The 25,578-nt window shown below is 39.1% G+C and overlaps 2 protein-coding genes across 2 annotated transcripts in view; one reads left to right on the forward strand and one right to left on the reverse strand.

Annotated features, from left to right (window-relative positions):
• Window positions 1-13,907, forward strand: part of LOC116307997 (neurobeachin-like protein 1) — a 39,617-nt gene extending 25,710 nt beyond the window's left edge. The window contains exons 26-39 of the mRNA XM_089027153.1: window positions 223-272; window positions 655-919; window positions 1,413-1,632; window positions 2,146-2,415; window positions 3,328-3,588; window positions 4,213-4,489; window positions 5,092-5,420; window positions 5,596-6,092; window positions 6,466-6,698; window positions 7,369-7,568; window positions 8,489-8,658; window positions 9,404-9,615; window positions 10,183-10,490; window positions 10,697-13,907. Coding sequence (XP_088883279.1) covers window positions 223-272; window positions 655-919; window positions 1,413-1,632; window positions 2,146-2,415; window positions 3,328-3,588; window positions 4,213-4,489; window positions 5,092-5,420; window positions 5,596-6,092; window positions 6,466-6,698; window positions 7,369-7,568; window positions 8,489-8,658; window positions 9,404-9,615; window positions 10,183-10,490; window positions 10,697-10,826 — 3,422 coding nt within the window. The 3' untranslated portion in view covers window positions 10,827-13,907. The remainder of the gene's footprint in view (window positions 1-222; window positions 273-654; window positions 920-1,412; window positions 1,633-2,145; window positions 2,416-3,327; window positions 3,589-4,212; window positions 4,490-5,091; window positions 5,421-5,595; window positions 6,093-6,465; window positions 6,699-7,368; window positions 7,569-8,488; window positions 8,659-9,403; window positions 9,616-10,182; window positions 10,491-10,696) is intronic.
• Window positions 13,908-14,028: 121 nt separating this feature from the next.
• LOC116307999 (uncharacterized) lies at window positions 14,029-23,917 on the reverse strand. Its single transcript, XM_031718344.1, has 12 exons — window positions 23,849-23,917; window positions 20,579-20,673; window positions 20,241-20,312; window positions 19,160-19,291; window positions 18,961-19,044; window positions 18,118-18,281; window positions 17,544-17,654; window positions 16,664-16,789; window positions 16,008-16,133; window positions 15,388-15,540; window positions 14,873-14,978; window positions 14,029-14,231 (listed from the first exon to the last, which is right to left on the reverse strand). The coding sequence occupies exons 1-12, from the start codon at window positions 23,915-23,917 to the stop codon at window positions 14,081-14,083; spliced, it is 1,389 nt and encodes a 462-aa protein (XP_031574204.1). The 3' UTR covers window positions 14,029-14,080.
• Between the last annotated feature and the right edge of the window lie 1,661 nt (window positions 23,918-25,578).

Here is a 25,578-nt window from a genome sequence, read left to right on the forward strand (position 1 = left end):
GATTAGCAGAACACTCGAGAAGTCTTGAGGAGCACCCGCTGCTCGTCGAGCTTCTCCTAACACTTCTCTCGTGTTCTGCCAACCCCGCGTGCTTTATAACTACACACAGCACGTGCGCACTCTTGCTATTTCTTCACCCTCTCCACCGATTATAAACCCATCAAAAACCGTTACCAATGAGTATAACCCCAGGGCTTATTTGTAACTTTTTCTTTCGCCTAGTCTCTTTTACCGGCCAGGAGATAGAAGCTACCCATACATGGAGTGTTAAGGTATGAACATTGGAACTTACTACCATTATCTTTGAAGTGCGACCCGCAAAGTTGGATGTCTCGTTAGCCGACTAGCATTTCAACGACCGTCAATCAAAGAACCGCAATAAAAGAACCAATATCTTGAGGGAGATATTAGACTGAATTAAAGACTTTAGAGGATTGAAATCTTTGCTTCAGTCTAAACCCTGAAACACCTAGCTCACACACCGAAATGAAATTTACCGTGCGTTTTATTTTTTGAGGGAGGAAAACTTTAGCGAAACCTGGGAACAAACCATTGAATTAATTGCTTTGCGCTCTGAACCAATGACACGGCAAGAAAATCTATCCAATCACGTTGAGGCATTTGGCAGTCACGTGTCTGCGTTTCCAATTTTAGTTAGTCCAGTCAGTCGCTCAGCTTCTGGAAGTTCTAAACGTTTGGGGCGAAGATGACAGCGAAGAGACAACTGAATGGGAAGAAATGGCGCAAATCGGAGGTCGAATCCTTCTGGGCTTTATATCTCGGCAAGAAACAGAATTCTGTGCCACTGCTTCGTCAAAACTGAGCAAGTTACTCAAGGCGCGAACGATACATTCGCAGGTCGAGTTGTGTTACGTGTTAGGCAAGCTGTATAACGCGTTCGTGGACTCAAGGCAAAAAGGTAACACAAGATGTTGTACTATGCTCCGTTGCTTTTGGTACGGGGGAAGAGGACGGTAGCCTACGTTTCATCCGGCCTTTTCTTTCGAATAAGTCCGACGGTATTTACAAAGAAAGTTTCGGATGTGACGCAGGCTTTAACGACGGAATCGTAGTCGAAAGCAGCTTGTGACGAAGTGAAAATCAGAAAACTTTGTAATCGAAGACAGACGCGCATCGGAATCGGAAGGGTCGGAAGATTTCCTCTTTCTTAGCTTGTGCTTATGATTGTGATGAGCGGTTTTCACTAAATCGCAATCTCACGCATGGACTGTTTCCGACTCCGAAAGCACAGGTTTCGACCAATCAGCGCGCGCGTACTATCCTAACTATATAATAAACCATATTACAAAAATAACATATTATAACATCAGTAAAAAGAAATGTGCTAGGACTTGAGTTCAAATGTGTCACCAATTTTCTCATATTTTCTCTTCTGTCTTTTTCTCTCGTAGAAACCAAGAATTTCACCTTCATTCTACCCATCATTCGCATGATAGTGCTCAAATACCGCGAACGGTTACCTCTGAGTATCTATATCCCATCGTTCACCGCGCCAGGTCAAAGCCAGCCGAAGTTCGAAGACGAGTTCATAAAATTGGCGGAAACAGAGGAGTTTAAAGCTCTTATGCGACAACAAGTTATCCCGGCGATCCGACCGTACGAGAACCAATGGTATGTTAGTAATATGCTTTTACCTCTGCCTTTTTTTGTTATTAAGACGTCTCGACTGTAAAACAACAAACAGTTATGTTATCTATTAGATAATAGAGAGGGGCTGCAGGAATTTATGTTGCAGGGTCTTTTGTAACAACCCCTGCACACGCACTTTTTTACGTGTTTGCTGGATATTTCTTTACTGGAAGGAGAGGTTGCGCGATATTTTTTTGGGATATACGCACCCCCCCCCCCCTCCCCGTTAATTATCTAATGGTCCGTCCCATACTGAGAAACTGTGAGCGGCCATATTGGTGGTATAAAGAAAGGGAGCTAACGAGAAATCATTTTTCAAATGCAACCAACTTGACCGTGATAACGTAAATATTGGTCCTATGACGTACCCTCGCTTGGTAAATTTCATGACTCAGACCATATTGTTTGAGTATTTTGAGATATTCTAGATAATTTGTTGAGCTTGTGAGACATAGCAACGGTAACTAAGGGGAGTCGTAACTGATTTCCTCCTAGTTCTGACAGTTCAGTCGCCTCTGGAAGGTTCTGGATGGACTGTCTGAATGGATTGACCAGCAGTCTACAGAAACGAGATACAAGTACCAAGACAAGCAGTGTTAAATACCAGGAAGCCATCATCAGGGAGGCGGGAAAAGTACTGGAAAAACAAAGAGAACACGAAACAAGTGTTATCACGCAAAAAAGCCAAGAAAGTGCTATGACGTCACGTGACTGGGTGATCTGTAAGCGAAAACTTACCTCCGAGAGAGCTGCATGGGCGAACAGGTGAGAGATTAGACCTAAATTGTAAATCGTAACTTGATTGGTGGATTTATGTTCTTCAATGGGAATGATAAATAGCGAAATGTTGTTGATATAAGGTATTCATAAGAATACAGTGAATCACACGAAACGCAATAGATAAAATTCCCTGCTAGCAGAGTCTCCCCTCTTTCTCTCCCTTCTTTCAGGCGGGGAGGAAGGAGACTCTGCCGATGTAGAGCGTTTCCTTTGATACACCGCCGTCCACGATCGTGGACGAACGAAACCAGTTTTAAAACCGGTTTTTAACCAGGTACATGTAGTGCGCATGAGCAAATGTAACATACCGTGGCGCCAAACGTTGTTTGACGAGAGTGGCTGTCAAAATCAAGACAGCGTTGCTAAGTTACGCCACGCAGGCGCGACAAGTATAACGTCCTACATCGGCAGAGTCTATTTTTCTCACTCCACCAAAACAAAAGCAAAATAGGCTCTGCTAGCAGGGAATAGATAAAACGGCAATACAATAGAATAGATTTTTTGAATATATTACATCAGCTGAGTGCTATGTAAGTTCTCCCTTACCAAGTCCCAGTCCCCCCTCTCATCCACCAAGTCCCAGTTCTCCCCTCTCAAGCCAAGTCTCATGCAATCTTCCATGAGCCTTGTATGTAACTGGTTCTGAGTCACTCGGGGGCGAAGGCCCCCACTGTTTCGAGTACAAGGTCGCGAACGAAGAAAACTTAGATACGAATTTGATCTACAATCTATTTTTATTTTTTAAATCTTACAATCTCTGATGTCCTCGTCGAGACTCATCATGGACTGAGCATGTGGTCTCAACATCTTATAATATACGGCTCCACAGGGAACCCATAAACAAACGATGGGGACTTACAAGCCTGATATTCAATATTGTGTCATTCTTTGAACCAGATCTCCCGAAGAGATGTATTGGAAGCTGTCAACAACCGAGAACTTTCAGCGCATGCGTCTTAAGCTCTGTCGCAACTACAATTTCACCAATCACTTGGACGCTAGCCAGAAACGTGATAATGTAGGGCTTGAGAATGGTAACGGGAATGGGTCATCGGTTGCAGTACGCCTGTCCAAGGAAGCGCTGGTACAGGGATCCGAGGTTGCGACTGACTTTGAAGATGTTGTGTTACCTAATAACACAGCCAGCCCACCAACAAGGTAATTCCATTATAGACGAAAAACAGATAATAGTCCCGTTCACAGTTCCCTAGGCCATCTTGAAAGGTAGCTGTGACTTTGCATCGAAGCGAGACGAACGGTGAATTTGCAATGATAGAGACCTTTTAACACCTTGGACAATTATTCACAAGTCTCTATCATTGCAAGCTCACCGTTCGTCTCGCTTCGATGCAAAGGCACGGCTACCTCTCAAGATGGCACAGGGAACTGTGAAAGGGACTATTGGAAATAGAACGAGTTGGTTTGGGTGGCATAGTGGTTTTCTGCTCGCCTCTCACCACTGTGGTCCGGATTCGAGCTCGTTCTCTCCCTTGCCACGAGGGTTTTCTCCGGGATCTCCGGTTTCCTCCCTCCGTAAAAAGAAACATGTGAGTTGAGTTTGTTTGATATCAGTGTTGTTCTCTCCTTTGCCACGAGAGTTTTCTCCGGGATCCCCGGTTTCCTCCCTCCTTAAAAAGCAACGTGTGAGTTGAGTGTTGCATGTTGTAAATCTAGAATGTAGTGGTATTTTGTGTGGAGGGAACCTCACAGAAGAGCCCCATATGGGAAGTGATAGTTATAAAATATAAGGAGAATCTTGATTAAGAAATTATCTTTCCCTAGTCCTCAACGAAAGACTCCAACGTTAACAGAGAAAGTACTGCTAGAAGTTGATGCGGATTTCATCACTTTAATGGAGAGTCTCCCAGGAAAGCTGAAGGTCTCTACTACGCATGTCTACTTCTTAGCCAATAAGAATGAAGAAACTGCTGCCCAGGCGTTTGCGTGGGCTCTGACGGAGCTAAGAGAAGTTCATCTTAGACGTCACAACCTTCGAAGAACAGCATTGGAATTCTTTTTGGTCGATCATACGAATTATTTTATTAACTTTTCTAAAAAGGTGCGTGTTTGTGTCTTCACTGTTTTTCTATTTTCTAGTCGAAGTAGTCTTAATTTTCAGGGTCCGGTTGTAAGAAGCCTAGATAGCGCTATCTCGCGGATAAATCCTTATCCAGTGGATAAGTCGATGCTATTATCCAATAAATTTATCCACTGGATAAGATTTATCCGTTGGATAGCGCTATCCAGGCTTCATACAACCGGGCCCAAAGTAGCCTCCTTTGCAGACGTTATTTGTGACGGAGGGATAAGAGACCGACACAAGTAACGTCTGCAAAGGAGCCTAGGCCCAGAGCAGCACGAGTTGTTGGAATTCAATCAGATGATAAAAGTCTTTGAATCTCATTATCTGCTTCAAATGGTGGTCAAACACTGACCGCCATGTGCTGTCAGCCAGAAAAAATTATATTGAAAACTTGAAATTCCGCACGGGACAGGAAATGACGTCTAGTAAATATTGATGGTGATGTGCATTGATGTTGATGCTGATGATGTTGATGATAATAATAATGAACTTGATGATGATACTACTGATAATAATGATGATGATGATGATACTGATACGATGTGGTGATGTTGTTAATGTACTCTTCCCCCTCACAGGACCGCCGATCTGTCTATAAGAGCATCATGAGTCTTCGTCCACCCAATCTCTATTACATTGGTGCTCGTTCTCCCATAGAGCTGCTCAAGACCTCGGGTTTAACAGAGCGATGGGTCCGACGAGAAATTTCTACCTTTGAATACCTAATGCAGTTAAACACGATCGCTGGACGAACGTACAACGACTTGAGTCAGTATCCAGTCTTCCCTTGGGTATTAACAGATTACAGGTCTAAAGAGCTCAACCTGGATAACCCCGAGGTGTACAGGGATTTGTCGAAACCTCTTGGGGCGTTAAATCCCGAGAGGGCGGAAGAAGTGCGAGACAAGTTAGTGAAATAAAACTCTTTGTATACTAAGATATGTTTTTCCTCTCCTCTCCTCTCCTCTCCTCTCCTCTCCTCTCCTCTCCTTTCCTCTCTCAGCTCCCTTCCTCACTTTTTTCCGATTTCACCTGTCAATACCCCGTCAGCTATAATCTATGACGTTTATGCTTGATTTCAGGTATAATTCATTTGTCGATCCGACTGGCACGATGCCGAAGTTCCACTACGGTACCCACTACTCCAACTCAGCAGGCGTTCTCTTCTACCTTCTCCGCGTTGAACCCTACAGCACCCTCCACATCAAACTACAAAACGAGCGCTTCGACCACGCGGACAGGCAATTCCAGGACATCCCTACACAGTGGGATTCAATCTACCACAAGGCCTCTGATGTACGAGAACTCATTCCAGAATTTTTCTACTTCCCTGAATTCCTGGAAAATTTGAACCGCTTTGATATTGGTCGATTGCAGGATGGTACCGTGGTGGACCACGTGGTACTACCACCATGGGCGAAGACCCCGGAAGAGTTTGTTTACAAACACAGGAAAGCGTTAGAGTCGGAATACGTCTCGAAGAATATTCATCACTGGTTTGACTTGATATTTGGGTACAAGCAAAGAGGCAAAGCTGCTGAGGATGCTCTAAATGTTTTCTTTTATTACACTTACGAAGGTAATTAGATATCTTTCTCTCATTCATTTGGTTCACATTTAACAAAATATTTTCTTTTTTGCATTAAAGAAGGTAGTTGTCCCATCAGTTTTCTTTTCATTTATTCAATAATTTTATTACATTCTCTTTCGTTCTCGTCTATTGTTTCATTGTAAATCCTATTCTCATTCATTCCAGGATTTTTTTTTTATTTCCTTTTTTTTATGTTGTTAATATTGTTGTTGCTGTGATATTTTGTTATTGTTTTGTAAGGGTTTTTTTTATAAAAGAGGATAATTGCATCCCCTTTCTTTTATTTTGTCTCTTTACTTTATTTCATTCCCTCCCATTTACATTCATTCTCATTCATTTCCGTTTTTTTCTTATTTATCAGGAGCAATAGACCTCGACGCCATAACAGACCCAAAAGAGCGCGAACCATTAGAAGGAATGATCAACAACTTCGGACAGACACCCACCCAACTCCTCACCGAGCCACACCCACAGCGCCTGACTCAACAGGAAGCTACTGCGTATAAAAACAAGGTCCTGGAGAATTCCGGGACGACGCGCTTGCTTCCTAATGTCTTCAATGTCTTTGATAAACTAAAGGCCTATTTTGTTGAAGTAAGTTTGGTCTACTATTCACAGTAGCAGCCATGCTGGAAGATAGAGCAATTCTCGACTTTCACATCCCCATAATGCCTTGCTTTTGGGGGGGGGGGTGGGGGGTAACCAATCAAAAAACTGTCCCAAATTGAAAGGTTTCTTAATTGAATTTATACTATACCTGCTTTTATCTGTACAATACTGATTATCAGTTTATTCCAAGTTACTGTTGCGTGTACAGATCATCAAGAGTTTTGGTCTTACAGAAAATGTATCGACTTACGAAAAAATGTTTAAAATTTACCTTAAGCGTAATCGTTGTCACGAGGTTGGCTCTGGCACAGGCGTTTCCTTGACATTCCATAACCACGTGCCCTTAAAAACATTGTGTTTTCCGACAATACCATGGAAACAGTTTAATTGAAGTTCAACCAAAACCCTATTTTTTCGCGACGTCAAATTTGTACTATTTCGCGAGCGCATACCATATATCCGAAAAAAAATTAACTAACAAAATTGTAGACAATTAGTGCAAAGTTTTGTAGGTCTACGGTCTACCGAGGTCTACTGAACTTACTAATTTGTGCAAATTTGTACAATTTCTGACAAAGTTCACGGATATATGGGTATGCACTCTATTGATAAGCACTTTAATAAAATGCATCTTCTCTTTCCTTTCATTCTCTAGGTTACCGATGTCCGTGACCCACTGGTATTCACCGCTGTCCCAAAAGTTCAAGCGCGCAGTCTCATCCATCACGGTATGCCCGACACCATGGTAACCATCAGTCGTCGAGGAGTGCTGGCTGCGCAGGACTGGCTTCCATACTCCAAGAGTAAATCGAGGCCTTTCACTTTCGAGTTGGATCCCGCTCTGAATTCACCAAAGTGAGTAGATATTTAGAAGATTCTCTATTATATGGAGAATGTGCATAACGATAACAAAGCATTCCTCATTAGCTTCTCTTGTTAGATCAGCCAACATGGCGGTTGTTTCATTGTTATTCATATCTCAATGGATTTTGAGTCACATTGTTGCACACACTGTATAGAACCTTTTAGTTTGGGACCTTTGCAAAAAAGAGAGTCATGGCAACCAGCATTTGCATGCTAACATTTGTAATTGAGCAAAATTGCAGTGCTCTAGCATAAATACCAGAAACGTTACAGCAATAGGCCCTTTGCACTTAACGGTCACGTGTCTGTACTGGACTGCAAAATTTTTGTTTTTATATTAAATTGGTGATTCTTTTTAGCTACTTGTAAAGAACTGAATGAAAACATGTGTATCCAGTGTGTTACGAAATGTAGTTTTATTACAATCTCTCGAAACACGTTGTAGAAAGTTTGTTTGCAGTCCAGTAAATTTCACCCATGGGAATCAAAATGTTCATTCATTTGCTCTCAGTGAATTAATCAGCACGTGATTGCTTAGCTGCAAAGGGCCTATTTGAAAGTGTTCCCCCCCACCCACACCCCCCCCCCCTACACACCCCCCGTGGTAAGGGGGACAACACATCGAACAAACCCAGTCTTATTTGTTATATATACCAAAAAAAACTCGAACCAATAACCCGATCAGTAGAACCTACAGCAGTGGAAGTTGCACGACGTAATAACTTTAAAATATACTTTTAAATATAACAAAACTGATTTAGAACTTAGAAACCAAAGTATTGGGCGTTTCGACGGCCTCATGTCGTCATTTTCAACGTCCAAATACTTTTGTCGTTAATTTTCTTCTGAATTTTTATTCAAAACCACTACTCATTAAAACTGATTTAACAATTTTTTTTAACTTTTTCCAGGTTACGACGCACTGTTGCAGCACCTTTTGTTCCCGACCTCACCATCACCTGCAAATTATTTGCTATTTCCAATGACGCTCGACTAATCTTTACCGGTGGGCACTGGGACAGCACCATCCGGGTCTTCACTCCTAAGGGGAAAATGATATCCCGTATCAGGGCGCATTCTGGTAGGTTTGAAGAAAACCACAAGAAGCGCAGTTTAGATGAACTTTATTAATGATGGTAATTGAACTGAGTGGAGTGCAATTTGGTCTGAAATCAAACGCGCGATTTGCAATTGCAAGTTTGATTTCAGACCAAAATTGCACGACACGAAGTTCAATTACCACTTAATCATATCCTTTGTAATCATACACAAGAAAAAGACACAATAAAGAGTGCAGAATAATCAATTTAATGTAGGAGAACTAAATGCGAACAAAAAAAACGTCTAGAAAAAAACTTTTTTTTTTGATTTTTTTTGTTTTATTTTATTTTATTTTATTGTTTAAAAAAAGTTATTTTGAGGATGCGATTAAGAGCTCCTAAGGATGCGATTTGGGAATTAATCGCACTCCTTTGAACCAATCAGATTGCAGGATTTGGTAGTGTTTACAAAAAGGATATGATTACTTAATATTCTCTTGTTATGTGTTTAATCATTCAAAACTGGTGTGCCTTTAATCACGAAGCCTGCGAAAATTGACCAAAGAAAAATAGAAAACATGCCCGCCACTGCAATAAAAATAGAAAACTCCTGAATTATTTTCACTACTATCAAGCACGTATTAGCAATGTTTTTATTTTATTTGGTGACCGGGAAATCCGTGATTTCAAGAGGAAAATTAGACACCTCAGTTTTGTAAATTTTCTCGATTCTGATTGGCTAGCATTTTTTCTCAGGTCAGCTGGTGCGTAATTTATTCATTTCAGATGTGGTCACGTGCTTAGCACTCGACAGTGATGGCCGACATCTGATCACAGGATCACGTGACACAACATGCCGTATTTGGAGAGTAACTCATTTGGGAGGCTGGGCATCGGACGTGGAGAAGACACCGTTGCAGACCTTATATGGTCATGACCGAGAGATCACGTGTGTGGCCATTAGTTTGGAGATGGACTTGGTGGTCAGCGGTGCCGAGGTGAGTGTTTGTTTCTTTTCGTTTTGTAGTTGGTTTTATTATTAGATGTTTTACCAATATTCCATGTTTGCTTGTTCAGCTTTATTCATTTCCTTTTTTCCTTCGGGTTTTTTGTTTGTTTGTTTGTTTGTTTTCTGTTTTGTTTTGTTTGTTTCGTTTGTTTTTTGTTTGTATGTTTGTTTTTCTTTTGTTTTGTCTTGTGTTTCTTCATTTCCTTTCTTCCTTCGGTTTTTTTTTTTTTTTTGTTTGTTTGTTTGTTTGTTTGTTTTGTCTTGTGTTGTTTCATTTCTTTTCTTCCTTCGGTTTTGTTTTTTTCTTTTTGATTTTTTTTTTTTGTTTTTTTTGTTTTTTTTGTTTTTTTGTTTTTTTTGTTTTTTTGTTTTTTTGTTTGCTTATTTTCTCCTTTTTTCCTCTTCTCCCTTTATGCTTCTTTCTTTCCTTCTTTATTTTCCTTTCCTTCAGGTTAACCTTTCGTTCTTTCGTCCTTTCTCCTTTTATCTCCTTCCATCTATACCTTCTTTCCATTCACTATTTTACTCTTTCATTCTTTCTTTTTTCGTTTCCCAGGATGGCACTTGTATAATCCACACGGCAAGAAAGGGTGAATACGTACGAACTCTAAGACCCCTGGACACCGAGCAAATCTCTACTCCCGGTCTCTATCGAGTCTCCTCTCTCAGTATCTCAGAATACGGTAACATTGTTCTCTTCTGCTATGGTCGAGAACACCGTACACTCTGTCGCTACTCCATCAATGGCCGACTACTGGATGACGAAAGAACCCTGAAAGATGACGTCACAGCCATGACAGTATGTGGAGAGTATGTTGTCACTGGTGGCAGCGGTGGAAGACTCAGCATACGGGAACTTCATGGGTAAGTAGAAAAAACACAGGAATCCCAAGGGAAGCACTGCTTTGATCTCGATACGTACGCGTTCGCCAATAGTTTTCTCGCGCTTTTCCCGAGCATGCGCACTACATATTTCGAATCATTGTTTTTTTTTTACCATTTCTCGGCATTTTGGTATCTATTCTTTACGATAGCTTCAGTGGCTTAAGCTTGTTTTATATTTTCCCTAGTTTAAAAGAAGTAAAAAGCATAAAGCTCCGCACAAGTATAACAAGCATATCTTTGGCCAAAGACAACAGTCATATCTTTGTACCTTTAATCGATGGTAAACTAATCATCATCGCTGTAAATACCACGTGACCCGACTACCACGTGACCCGAATACCACGTGACACGAATACCACGTGACACGAATACCACGTGACACGAATACCACGTGACACGAATACCAGTCCACATGACATGAACGCGGACAAGTTTTCCCGTGCACAACTGGAAACCAGTGGTTATACTGGCAGGAGTTGAGACACAACGACAAAGGATGACACTTGTGCTGCTAATATTGTTCAAATGTTTAAAATTTATGCAAAGGGTAATGTATATATATGAGGTACTCATAATAGTTGAAGAGGGATTCGCATAAAGGCCTATTTACACGGCACGATTTGCCGCGCGCGACTTGACGTATACGGCAAATTTTGGTACCATTTACACGAGCACAACTTGTCGCACGCGGCACGAAAAAAACGCGAGCAATATTTACTCGTCATTACAGCAAATGTTTCTTTTTGTAAAATGCCACCATACACAGTTGAGAAGTGCAGGAAATGATCATGTCTACCTTGTTATTTGATGAGAACATTCAGAATTTTTGCACTTCGTGTTTAATAACCGGTAAAGACGTTTTCATGGAAATCCGCCATTTTGTTTTGGAATCAACTAGTTCCAGTCCCAATCTCGGTCAAAATCGTCATATTTACGTCATTTTCCTACGGCATGTCGTAGGGTTTTAAGCCAAAGTTTAAAATGCTACGACAAGTCTTGAGGCCGCGTACGTCTGTCGTAGGACCATTTACACGACCCGATTTTGAGCTAATTTTGCCGTATACGTCAAGTCGCGCGCGGCAAATCGTGCCGTGTAAATAGGCCTTAAGAGAAACTAAAAAGAATCTTAGAAGATGACGTCACAGCTTTGACAATATGTGGAGTATGACGAAATCCGTTCTCATGCGAAGCCATTTCAATGTCATGTTCCCACTCACGCGAAAAAAACCTTTTAATTTTTTATTTTGCGACAAAGGAGAAGACGTACAGTGATTTTAGTTTCCAGATTATTTACTGCGCGTGCTCAGAACACTTTTTACACATGCGCGCAATAATTGCGGCCGACTTTTTAGAAGATGAAATAGGAAAACACTACTGGAAAAGGATATTCTTTTCTTGATCTTTGAAATCTAAAGTGGTGTAGTCGTAGTTAACTCGCCTTTCACCTCAGAAGTCCCAGGTTCGACGTGAGTAGTGTTTGTTAGTCTCTCCCTTGATTCGAGGACCTTGCTCCCTCAGCAAACCTAATACTTAGATTAGACTAGAGGTTGTTTCAGGGTTCTATCTGTGAGTTAGCCGAGCCCTGACTTAGATCAGCCCAGAGGTTGTTTCAGGGTTCGATCTGTGAGTTAGCCGAGCCCCGACTTAGATCAGCCCAGAGGTTGTTCCAGGGTATCGATAAAATTTAAATACGATTTTATTTCGAATTTTAAAATGAACTTTTCCTTGCTGGTATGAGGAATACCTTATTGCACATGTAAAATGCAGAAACAACGGGAACGTATTTTTCCTATATTCTGAAATAATTGATTATAAAATTGATAAGGGATGTATAAACAATTTAAATGGAGTTCATAATTGAATGGGGTAATTGGGGGCAATAATTAGTAATAAATCAAATAACCATATAAGGTCCCTCTGTGCGTCACTCCACTAATCTGCCGAGCTTAAGGCCCCGTCCACACGTATCCGGAAATTTCATGATCCGCCCTGATGCACGCTAGTGCCTAGTCCCTTTGACGGAAAGTTTTTCTTATTGAGCATGCGCAAAATCGTGTTTACGTTAACGTATTCGAAAATTTGCGGATACGACCGTCCACACGTATCCGTATTCGGAGCGCATTCGAAAATTTCCACTCTGAAGACCGTTTTCGAAAATTTCCGGATACGGATACAAAAATTTCCGGACACGTGTGGACGGGGCCTAATACAACATCCAAGGTACGGTGGTCTATTGAGTTCGGCACACGAGTGGAATGGCGTCTTACAGTACGAATCAAAAAACCGTGAGCACCTAGAAATATTTCAAGATTGTTTAATAGCCAATCAGAAGCGTTATTGTTATCTTTCCATTATCTTGTTGTTAGAAAGTCAATTTTAATTGGCCAAAGAAGAATACAACATTTCTGGAATATTTCTAGGTGGCCACGGTTTTTCGATTCGCGATTTCCTACGGTGCGGTAATACAGCTAACTAAATCCTACAATAAGTTACGCAACATTATCAATTGAAGAGAAAATGTTTCTAGCATTTTCACTTGAAGCGCAGCAGTTTTTCCTTTTTTTTTTTTTTTGGAACAAAGTGCAACGATCGAGCTGCTTGCTATCTCGTGCAACAGCAATACGAGCAGCAGTGTGCAACATTGCTGCTGCCACAGAAGCGTTGTTTTATAGACTGGGAGCAGTCCCTCTATTTTCCTTTCGTCCTTCCCTCCCCAGCCCTCTCCCCCAGGGACTTTTGACTCGTAACCAATCTTCCTCGGCCAATCAACACGGACAAACAGACCGACATTGACCAATGGAAATAGATGAACTGCTGGCAGTCTAGTTGTTTTACGACTTTGTTGGCCTTGCTATAGCACCATTTGAGAAAGATAATAATATTAGATTCAATTGAAAGTAAGCTTAGAGTGCTTTTATAATTTTGCCACTAAAGAATGTAATTCTTTTATTGGCCGTTCTGCCGCACCATGAGGAAGATAATAATATTAGATTCAATTGAAATAATTAAGCTTATAAGTGTTGAATGTTATCATAATTTGTCCTAAAAAGGGCAACTCTTTTTACGTCGCTAATAATAGCGATATTAGAGAGTTTAAGATCCTCGTTTACGGCAAACGTGAAACGTCAGTTGACCACTTTAAAAAATTCTTAAAAATTAGTGAAAAGGAATCACAAAATCTCCAAGTAGCAGATAAACAAAAGAATACTTTTCTTCGTCGAGAAGGTTTGCAAAAGGTAAAGTGAAATGTAGGGAAACGATGAAAACGTGGTCACGTTTGCCGTTTGCTGGAACGAAAAACGGGAATCTTAATCTGCCTATTTACTCTACAAACATCGACGTCAGGAATCGTTTTTCATTCAAAATTGCCAACCATTAAAACAAAAGATCTCTTTATTTCAGTAGCCAATAGATCTCTGGTTGACACATAAATGTCAATAGGTGAGCGCAGCGTAAAAATCGCTATAATCCTTTTTAAGAAACGTTTTTTTATTTTCATACAGAATTTCCAGCCATTTTATTTTTAATCGAGGCAAAATTTGTCCACTGTTTTTTCCATCTATTTTTCTTCAGAGGTCGTCGGAGTCCATTTCGTTCCATTCCTCGTTTCCTAAATCTTGGGCCTGTCCTTGGGGTACATCCATAAAGGCGAAATCTATAGGTGTTGTCATGGTGACCGGCGCTATCACAAACTCTGGTTCTTTTTCTTCCTTTTTTCGGCTTTTTTAATAAAATTTTAAAAAAATAATTTATGATTAATAAATGAGCATGCTTTTTTTACTGTGATCATGAAAAAATATATACACACTGCGAAATAATAATAATCACCATTACCATCACCTTCGTCATCATCATCACCTTCGTTACATCATCATCATCAAGTATCATCACCGTTATCATTCATATAATCATAAACAGCATCAAGTATCATCATCATCATGAATCATCATTTTCATGAATCATCATCAACATCGTTGGTGTCGTCATCATTATCGTCATCATCGTCATCATGTAGCATCACCATTATTCATACGATCAGCATCAAATATCATCATTATCATGAATCATCATCATGCATCATTGTCATCGTCGTCGTCGTTATCATCATCATCATCATGTATCATCACCACGATCAGCATCAAATATCATCATTATTATCATGAGTCATAATGCATCATCATTGTCATCATCATCATCTCCATCATCGTCGTCGCTATCATTATCGTTAACATCATCATCCTTATCATTATATTAATCTTTATATCATCATGTTAACCCAGCTTGTCACATCTTGTTTCAAGGTATCGATACAATTTGAATACGAGAAAGGATCAGCTCTGTAATGTAAACTTCTAACTTACCTTCCTCTTCTCTTACAAAGGATACAAATGATAATAATGAGAATTACAGCAAGAACGATCACTCCAGACCCAGCACCAATAATGATGTACTTCCTGTTTGGGTCATCTAAAAGTCAGCAATTCGCCAGAGGATTATTATCGGTTTGATATATTTTTACGTATGGCTACAGAACCCCAAGGCAGCCACTTGGCAGGCTGTCAAGGGCGGATCCAGGGTGGGATAGACTAGCTTTTATTTAAATGTGAAGCCAATTAATCTGGAAAAATACGCTTTCGAATCCAAAAGGAAAAGCAGCTCTGATTTCTCTTACTTTTTTTGTAACAAGCTAGACAGTCAAATGAGAAACAAAGCACAGGGAGCCCGATGATAAAAGTGAAAATTAAGTTCAGAAAAATATCGCATTTTTGCATTGTACACAAAAAATATATAACAAAAGACAATAGAACAATCTCCACGGCGCAAGACAACAGAAAAAACGAGCGGTTTACACCCATTCTCTAGATTTTTTACAAACCTTTGAATACGCAAGCATCGCCTGACTTGATGTATCCTTCGTTACACTGACAAGAATAACCCTGGTCTCCGACAGCAATGATTGCCTTGTTAACACATGTACTGTGTGATATATCCTTACATGGGTCACTCTTAGATTTACACTCGTCAAAATCTGAAAAAACAAAACAAGCCACATTGGTGTTAAATTTCATCATGAGTGACTTGAGAATCTGCAGTATATAACGACGTGTCTTGTTGGCCATAATATGTCGGTTCGTCACGCGCATCTTATGCATGGTGCATATAATGAAAAAGTAGAATGATTTTACTTGCGTCTTTTCGCTCCGTTTGAAAAGTGCGTACTGCCTTAAATCTTCCCTAGAGCCAATCGATTGAAAAAAAAAAGTTTATTTAAAACAATTGCGGAAAGTTTAGGAAATAACAACCTAGCTCAACCTGAAAAAAAGTGTTCACCGTTCGAGTGTCCTCGCTGTAACCCGCGAAACGTTGATAAAAATTACTAGTGAGTAATAGTCAACCATATACAAACGAAAACGACAAAGATAAGATCTCTATTAACCTCTATTAGTCTACTTCTGAAGTAATACACGGGTAGTACCCTGATGCGTAAGTACTCACCGACACATCCTTGATCAGAGTATTTGAGGCCAGGGTTGCAGGTACATTGATAGCTGCCAATAGTGTTCTTACATGTACCTTGTCCTGGACCACACCCAACTGGAGGAGGCGCGCATTCATCTATATCTAATACATGATAACTAACGGGTTAATAAGGTTTCAGAATATGTTGTGCTGTGCTGTAGGAGCCTACCGTGCCATGTTGTTCTACTTGTGCCCTATGTTTTACTGTACTATGCTATGCCATGCTGTACTGTTCTGTCTATGGTTTACTGTGCTATATCATGCCATTCTATACTGTGGTGTGCTTGCTGTGCTGTTCTGTGCTGTGCTGTCTGTGCTATATGCGATGCTATACTGTGCTTTGCGGTGCTGTGCTGTGCTATGCTGTCTATGCTATATGCCATGCTATATCAGGCTATGCCATGCCTTGCTATACTGTAATGTGGTGTCGATGCCATACCATGCCATACTATGCCATGCTATTCTATGCGTTCAGCTATGATATGCCGCTTGCTCTGCTTTACCTTGCCTTGACTTCGTGTGCCTTAGGCTAGTATTTATGTAGTTTGTTTGTGTGTTTTTTGGGGTTTTTTTTTTTGTGTTTTTTTTTTTTTGTTTTTGTTTTTTTTGACTATATACCATAACGCACCTACCTACACACTCTCCGTTTACTTTTTGAAATCCTCCAGAACAAACGCATTGATATCCGCCGGCGAAGTTCTCGCACAATTCGTTTACTTTACAGTTGTTCGTTGAACTCACGGCACATTCGTCCTTATCTATAGACGCAAAAAATCCAAAACTACAAGATCTCTATTAATTCGGTCCTATTCCCGACGTTTAGCAAATTACCCTAGTTTCATGGAATTTCAAATTGTTTGTATTGTTAAACTTGTGCAAAAATCAACTTCTAAATTCCAATTGGAATCCAGCGGAAGAAGAGCCACTTTGTGGAAAATCCCATTATTATTATTTATTTATTTTATTTATTTAATTATGAATATTTTGATAATGAACTGAGGCTAATCCTGAGTAAATGAGTCTGCAATCAATGAACGAAGTGGGAGGAATCGATGGTTTTCACAGCCGCCATGTTGGATAAATTTAACAAAAGATTCTTTTGTTATATCATCTAACATGGCCGCTGTGTCTTGTGTTATTTCGTTTTCTTTGGAATGGCAATCGGGGGGAAAAGTCTATTCTAACCCCTTTGATTATAATTGGTTTTATATCCAATTCCTAGTAACCTATTCTAAGCACTTTAAAGTAGTATAAATAGACCTATAAATTCGTCTTGGAGAAATTTTTACCCATTTCAGATCACATTAATCATTCCCTTGAGAATGACATTCTTTATTTGAGTTGTTACCATATTCATGTATTTTCTCATGCGCAACCGTTAAACAAAGGAAGTGATTCTCTTGGGAATGACACGTGGTCAGTATGGGAAACATTGCACCAAGACTGACGAATTAGGTCTATTAATACTTGGTTTCAAATATCTTTTCATGTGAGAAAGTTTGAAGTCCATACCTGCACAATACTTTCCATTACCATCATAACTTGGTCGACAAATGCACGCGTACTTGTTGTTGTATATTACGCAATCAGCTGCGTCATCACATTCCGAGCATTCTTTGATAACTAAGAAAAAGATATACCATAGTATTAGCCATCCTGAAGTTGAGGGAAAACTGGGTCGAGTTGACACTGCTGTGCATTTTGGGGCTGTTTTAGTGGACGACATAGACGCCATCTTGGAATGTGTCTGCACATTTTAGCACGCACATTTTAGTCAATTCAAAACATAAGCCAATCTATTTAGTAGCTTTTCTTTGCTTTAACAAAACACCGTAAGAAAATTTTTAAATGTTCTTCAATCAAATTGTTAATTATCTCTAATTTTATCAGTAAAATGCAAATCAAGTCGAAAATTTTATTCAAATGTCAGTGAATTCGTACGACAATCCGATGACGATGTTCGAAAAATTTTGGTGATTGTAACACAATGTAAACCACGTGACAGCTAGTGTCAAACTGAATTGAAAGAATCCACCGCCCTTCCATCCCGACCCCAATCACCTATAACGACCACGTATTTTCTTACCACAATAGTCCTGGTCTTGTACTTCTACGAGTCTTATACCTTTGAGTTTCTGTGGAGTAGCGCATGTGGGATGCCTGAGTAGAGGTCTTATCAACGTGTCCTTCATTAAATCAATCAACCACTTTAGTGCGCATGTGCAGTCCCAGGGATTGTCGTGCAAGTATCTAGACAACGAGAAAGATATATTTATAGAAAACAAGATTTCGGAACTCGCTAGTTATAGCGAGCCTTATTTAAATAATATTTGGACGCCATCTTGAAAAGTGACTAGTAAGAAACATCCTAAACCACTTTCGGGTCCAAAACCGAAAGCAGCTCTCAGTAAAGATTATTGTGGTAAAATGTTCTTCGTGACAATATTTGTTTTTTAAAAACATAATCGCTTCTGACTTACGAGCTTGTTCAACAATCTTTGCTTGTATAATTCTCCATTTTTTTGTTGTTGTTGTTGTTCGTTTGTTGGTGGGGTGGGTTGGTGAGGTGGGTTCGTTGAGTTGGTTGGTTTGTTCGTTTATTGGTGGGGTGCGTTGGTGAGGTGGACTGGTTGGGTTGGTTGGGTTGGTTTGTTGGTGGATGGGTTGGTGGGTGGGTGGGTGGGTAGGCGGGCGGGTGGGTGGGTGGGTAGGCGGGTGGGCAGTTGGGTGGGTTGGTTGATCGCCCTTCACTTTTTTTCATATGTTTTAATCATATTTTCATTTCTCAATCGTTTCATGTATTCACCCATTCCTAATCAGCTCCGCTCATTCTTTCCTCTCGTTTCGTGAAACAAAGTGCAATATTCCTGTATCTACATTTCCTCTAAACTTATAATTATGGACATAGCTTTCGTTTTTATTATCTTACATTTGCAAGGATTTCCGCTTTAGCGTCTCATCGTCTGGAAAAGCATCTCTTCCTAGAGTCCTGAGCTTGTTAAACGACAAATCACTGCATAAAAGGTAAACAACGCTAATTAATTCTTTATTGTCAATCCATACATCTAGAAAATTTAGTCATCCATGTATAATCAGTTGATTTCTCGAAACAATATAAAACAACTTACATCCATTCGTACTCTCTGTGGCTGAATGCTCTTGGTTCGACCCTGTCGATTGCATTCCTGGAGAGATTTCTGAAATCGTAAAAACAATGAACATATGAATTTTTAAGATAAATAGACGGAGAGAGAGGGAAACTATGCAGGATGGATAATTTTTTTAATGACACAATAGCAAGAGCAAGAGGAGAAATATTTTAAATCCAAATTGGCATAGCATTGTAAATATTATTGAATGAATCAAAAACAAAACATTTAACACTATATACGAGGGATTAATCATCTTGTTATCCATCTAGGATCACCGAAGCAGAAGCCATTCCCGTTGTATAGCAAACCATTAGCAGCACGTTTACCTTAAACCTAGATATTAGACAATCAATCCGTTCCCTGAGGCAATAATAAAATAGAGCGGAAAGTGGCACTTTAGTGGTCCTTAAAGTGACCTCTTTAGAACGCCTAAGACAGGATGTCATTAGACGAGGTTAGGAAGTGAATGGGAAGCAGGTGAAATATTTAAAGTGCGTTAAATCATTGGCAAAAAATATACTCAAAAACAGCCACAAATAACTAATAGCTATAGATAAAATGATATCTTCTATGTACGGTAGAGATTTACAATAGTAGAAATGTTGCTCTTTCTAGCTTTTGGACCCTTCTCGCTCATCAGGAATCGAGGATTACGAATCAGTTTTTTCTGATTGATGATGGACCAACATGAATGAAATAAAATTTATATATATTTGAAGAGGCATCGTAAATAGTGCACGCGTCGATCCAACAACCAAAAAAATCTGAAATCGGGAAATGTTAAGTTCCGGTTAATAATACACGTGTTTACCAACCAAAAGAGCGGGAAATTTTGACTTCCGGTTAATAATACACGCGTTTACCGATTAAAAGAGCGGGAAAGTTTTACTTTCGGTAAACAACATACGCGTTTATCAAACCAACAGCGCGGGAAATTTGGACTTCCGGTAACGTGTGTTCACCAACCAAAAAAACGTAGGGAGAGTTTCGGTAAGCAATAATACACGTGTTAAGCAATTGAAAAAGGCGGGAAAAGTCAACTGTCATTAGTACTCACATATATCTGAGAATGGTGAAGTCTAAAAATGCATTGGATTGAACCAAAGTGATTGAATTCCTGCCCAACTTCCTACGAGAATAAAAAGAAATGAAATAAAATGTTATAGGATAAGAGTGAAGCCACTAAACCCGTTGAATAGATCAGTATAATCAGTATAAAGTATAAGCGTAAGAATAGCATAAAAATAGTATAAAATATGGTACGTTTCTCTTGGCACAAAAAAAACACGATAAATTAAAATTTTAGTATTTTCATCACTCATAAAATCTTTTTGTTCGAAAACTAAAATCGGTTTTTTAATTTTTGAAAATATATATTTGTATTTTTTTACTTACAATGTTCCAGCTTTAAGATCATTTCCGGTAAATTTTGGTATCTGTCGCAGGTTAACACATTTCAGGGTGTTACTGTGTTCTAACAATGCACAAATCTGTGAAGAGAGATGAATGAAACTAGAAAATACGACTAACAAAACTACTACAGCATTTCGTTGTTTCATTTATAAACACGATGCATTTCAAGTGAATAAGTAATGATTATGACATCATAAAAAGAAAGTGATCGCGCGCGCTATCAATTTTTTTTAAAAAGCGCGGGAAAATGGTTACTTCAATTCTGATCGTGTTTTTAATTGTGACATCAGTCGTATGGAAAAACTACTTCCGGGTCCAAAACAAAATGCGGTCCTATAAAGATTTTTTTTACTCTTCCTTCGTAACAGGATTTGTACTGTCCAAAGTACTAATTCTTTCAGGTGGATGTTAAATAATTCAGAACATTCTTCATTTTATTTTAGTGGTTTTTGTTAGCAGTTGGCCCCGAATTAACAGCTCTTAGTTAGGCGGGCAGTAAGGCGAGAAAATAGTCTTCCCTAGACTCGCCTACTCCAGGAAAGCGGGAAATGTTCACTTCCTGTAATAGGAAAATAGTACTCATATTTAATAGAAAGTAGTGGTTGCTTCTCCAGACGCGCCTACTCAAAAGCAGCGGGAAATATTCACTTCCGATAACAAGGAACGCGCGTAAGCCAAAAACGTCAAACTTCTTCAATTTATAACTCGCTCAAAATCCTGGGGTTGGTGATTGATTAGCGCTTGATAACAATAACAAGGAACTCGCGTAAGCCAATAACGTCAAACTTCTTCAATTTATAACTCGCTCAAAATCCTGGGCTGGTGATTGATTACCGCTTGGTATTTTTTGCCACATTTCTCAATTATTTTCTACCAGCAGAAGTTTTGAATTGTTTGAAACTAATAAACTTATATAAATAGTTCTTTTTACCTTTGTTGTTTGTCGTACACATTTCATATTATATGTGATGTCACTCTTGGGAATTGATTCTTTCATGTGTAAATATTTTAACATGTTCGTCATAAAAGAATAATTCTAAAGGGAATGTCATGTGATCTGAAATGGGCAATTTGCATATGAAGGTAAAGAGTGCCATTATGAATCAAAGGAAAATAATCGTAACAAACAATCACTTTTTCCAAGTGGGGTGTCTTCACGCATTTTATTTTTAAACAAAATTGTTTGCAACTTATTGTAAATTCTGTTATATATGATATCATTTACATCTTTACGCGTCCAATCTAATCACACGGTTCGATAATCTCTTGAAGAAGAGCTGTCGCTGTTAAATCCGTTTTAATTCTGCTCGACCTTAACTGAAAAATATGAGAAAACGATATTAAATGAATGATTAAACAAATGGGTGAATGGGAAAGCTTTCCAAAGTACACCAGCAGATCAATATGTGTAAGATTATTATGTTTTAAAGCCATTTAAATTCACAGACATACGAAAGGCAGATTTACATCTTAAATATAAATATTCTTCGAGTTCACTATCAGTGGCGGCATCAATGGTCGCAAATAGCTTCTGATCAGCTTGAAAAGTTTCCTATTGGATCCGTTTCTTTCATGTATACTACTTCAAAAGTAAGTATGAACTCAGTTCCCTAACACTTAATCTCTTGATTTTATACCTTTTTAAGATACTATGACAGAAGCCCCTTGGAATCCCAAGAACTTTTACAAACGACAATCTAATTTCTACTCAAAGTATTTTGTACTTTGAGCTTAAATGATTACCGCATGCGTGGTAAAAGGAAAGTACTGACTTAGTGCAGTTTTCGTATGACTGTGAAAAGCTCAGTGCCGAAAGCGTGAGGTGCCGTGACCGTGATGCTTTCTAGAAATTTAATTGGCTGATTTTTTCACGCGCAATGTAATTGGTCTGGCATTGCCGTGACCTTGGCGTGACCGTGTCCGCGCCGTGTTGAGCAGTTTTCGTATGACTGTGAAAAGCTCACAGCACGAACACGGTCCGCATGACGCGGCAAGGCATACGCCAGACCAATCACAATGCACGAGAATTTACTCTTCATCCAATCAAATGTCCGATAACCGTAACCGGCCTTTCTTCATAACATTGAATTTGAAGTGTTTTGAAGGTGTGGGATTGCATAACTCTAGCCTGAAAATCGCACATGGATTTAGGCACACAAATGAACTAAAGTCGATTTTCTAAGAACATGTTAGATATAGCTAGAAAGCAAGAATGAACCTAGAAATAATTAGCCAGTGTCAGCTAGTGTCTCTAAAACAGGAGAGAACTTTATTCATTCCAGAACCGTAGGTACCGGTATCTTTTATAAAAGCTCTCACATTCTAGAAGGCAATAACCGCGAAAATTAGAACATTTTGAGGCTCATTATTTTCCAAAATGCAGTTCGATAATGCCAATCACATCAAATATAAACTGACAGAGTGTCACTAGAGAACCACTACGTGCCATTTCCCTTCAGTATTTTCTCGAATAGATTGCTCATAATTGCTCATAACTCATAATTAGTTAATTAACTTTGATTAGCTGTATATAGTTTATAGTATCTGAGCATGTGCATCGAAGCTGAAATTGAGCCCGCGGTGAATTTTTAGCCTTCCGCCATGTTTCCATGACAATCATGAAGTCATCCTATTCGAAAAATTTCGGATACGAAATGTTCTCCGTCCACACTAAATACGGCTAGCCGCGTTTTCAAATTGTTCCACTCTGAAGACAGTATTCGAAAAAATTCGTTTTCAGTGAAGAATTGTTCCGGATTCGCCCGGACTAGTGTGGACGGTAGGCCTAACCGAATAAATAAAAATTCGGATTCAAATTTATCCGGCATAGTGTGGACGGGGCCTAACACCATAAAGTGACCAAATATGGAAAAACTGCAGGTCAGTTTTATAGCCAAGAAACCGACACTAGAGAAAAACGTTTGCGCATGCGTGAATTTTAGCACGTTCTAAGAATTTTGAACGGTTCGAGTGCGAAATTAAATGTTTGTTTTCTCCAAGTATACAAAAAAGCTCGAGAGTATACTTTTGTCAGGCCACGTTACTATATCAAATAACACAATATGAAAAAAATTAGCCTTAAGTTTCAAGCATGGACACTAAGTTTTGGCATTTTGTGAAGTCCGATTTATCAGGCATGTTTGAAAGTCAAATTTTCAATTGTTTTGACTAATTTGCATAAGGATTCAGAGCATGCGCAGACGTTTTTCACTCGTGTCCAAGAAACGAAAATGTTTTTACGCTGTCTTTTACCACGTTCACGTCACACGCGTCAGTTAGCGTTTGGCGACGTTTATCGGCAGTTCCCCTTTTTCTGTTCATTTTGGCTCTACAGTATTGGTAAGTAAATAGGGTTGTTTATGATTTATTCTGTCATTCAATCGTTTGTTTCGTTGACTCGTTCGTTCGTCATTTCAATTAATTTATTATCATATCATCTTTATTTATATATTTATTAATTCGTTCATTCAGCCATTTGTTTATTTAACGATTTCTATTCGTTCATTTGGCATTGTTCTAATCCAATCCACAGTTTTTCCCAACCTTTGTTTTGTGTGCTAGCGGGAACTCTTCGTTTCTTTGTTATTTTGTATTCGTAACTATGATATTGAAAAAGTAGTCAATATTACATTCATCTCACGATGAGCCGCGGTGGAACCAAACTAATTCAGATCGACGAATTTTGGACAATTTTACTCTCGTTAGCTTCGCAAAAAAAATTCTTCAATTTAACTAAATTTTTAAAATGAAAATTTTTTTTCTAAAAAGATTTTTTAAAGAGTTTACTGAGCCTTTTAAGGCCGAAAATCAAACAGTGCTATTTTTAGTTTTTAGCTTTTTTCTCCTCCTTCTGAGGTACGATTTTTCTGAAATTTTCAGAATCTTATCATCTAGTACTAATGCAGCCTATGTACAAATTTGGATGGAATATCTAGGGCAAAAAAAAAGTTATGACGCCGCTTGAAAATTCGATTCAAAATTTGAAGCATATAAAACATCGCGCTGTAGAAACATTAACATTGAATGGATTGCCTTGGATTTTTCACTTATTTTTCAAGTATCGTGGATGAGCTTTATGAAAAATCAGCATCAAATCTTAAAAGCTCATCATCGAATAATATTTTTTTACTAATTGTGGTTTTAAACCTCAAATATGAGAGTTTTGATAAAAATCACATTTTTGCCGTTTTCTTTAAAACGGCTCCAAGTTTTTTCTTCAAACTTCCTACATCAATAGACCAGAGCTTTATCGAAATGGTAGTGACATTTCTACAGCTCGTCCTATCCAAATTTTGGAGAAAACGTTTTTAAAAGTGACGCGTGCGTAGTAAGAAATAAGGCCCTGGTTACAAGATTAGTTTTCACTTAGTTCATCCAAGCTTTCCAGCTCATCTTAGGAAATACGTAGCTTTTAAGTGTGACGCCAATGGTATTGAAAAACGACTTCTGGGCCCAAAACGAAAAGCATTTCTTTAAAATATTTTTCTTACTCTTTCTTCATGACAGGATTTGTTGTCCAAAGTTCTAATTATTTCATGTGGATGTTAAATCATTAAGAACATTTTTGTGCTTTATTTTAGCATTTTTTGTGTGCAGTTGGACCCGGAAATACGTCAACTTAAAAGCGGACAAAGTCAAAAGCGTGGATGGAACACAAACCTCTCTTTATTACTACTTCTGTTCTGTTTGCCTCGATTTTTAGTCCATAAATGTAACCACTTTTTTTCACTAATTGATTATTGATGTGTCAAAAAGTAAGAGGGAGGGGAGGGGGGGGGGTGAAGGAGTCAAGGAACCGCGCGCTCACGAAATACGAACTTTATCGTTAGAGTGGTTTTCATGAACCCGTGAAATGCACACTAGCCTAATACAAATTAGTAGACCCTAATTCCATTGTTTTCTTGTGTTGCAATTTCACTATTACACACTAACTAATGGTATCTGTTTCACGGGTTTATGAAAATCACTCTATTACCAGCCTC

The sequence above is a fragment of the Actinia tenebrosa genome, unplaced genomic scaffold, assembly GCF_029948245.1.
Source record: "Actinia tenebrosa isolate PJP-AT-01 unplaced genomic scaffold, QUT_ActTen_1.0 PGA_scaffold11__36_contigs__length_13525064, whole genome shotgun sequence".
NCBI classification, from domain to species: domain Eukaryota; kingdom Metazoa; phylum Cnidaria; class Anthozoa; order Actiniaria; family Actiniidae; genus Actinia; species Actinia tenebrosa.

What these genes read in the sequence shown, in the direction of transcription:
- LOC116307999 (XM_031718344.1), bottom strand. Translation starts at nt 23,917, where the DNA reads ATGAACAGAAAAAGGGGAACTGCCGATAAACGTCGCCAAACGCTAACT. An exon ending in GATCTTAAAGCTGGAACATT is followed by an intron (nt 20,313 to 20,578) that starts GTAAGTAAAAAA and finishes TTATTCTCGTAG; the next exon opens with GAAGTTGGGCAGGAATTCAA. An exon ending in CTCTGATCAAGGATGTGTCG is followed by an intron (nt 15,541 to 16,007) that starts GTGAGTACTTAC and finishes TTGTTTTTTCAG; the next exon opens with ATTTTGACGAGTGTAAATCT.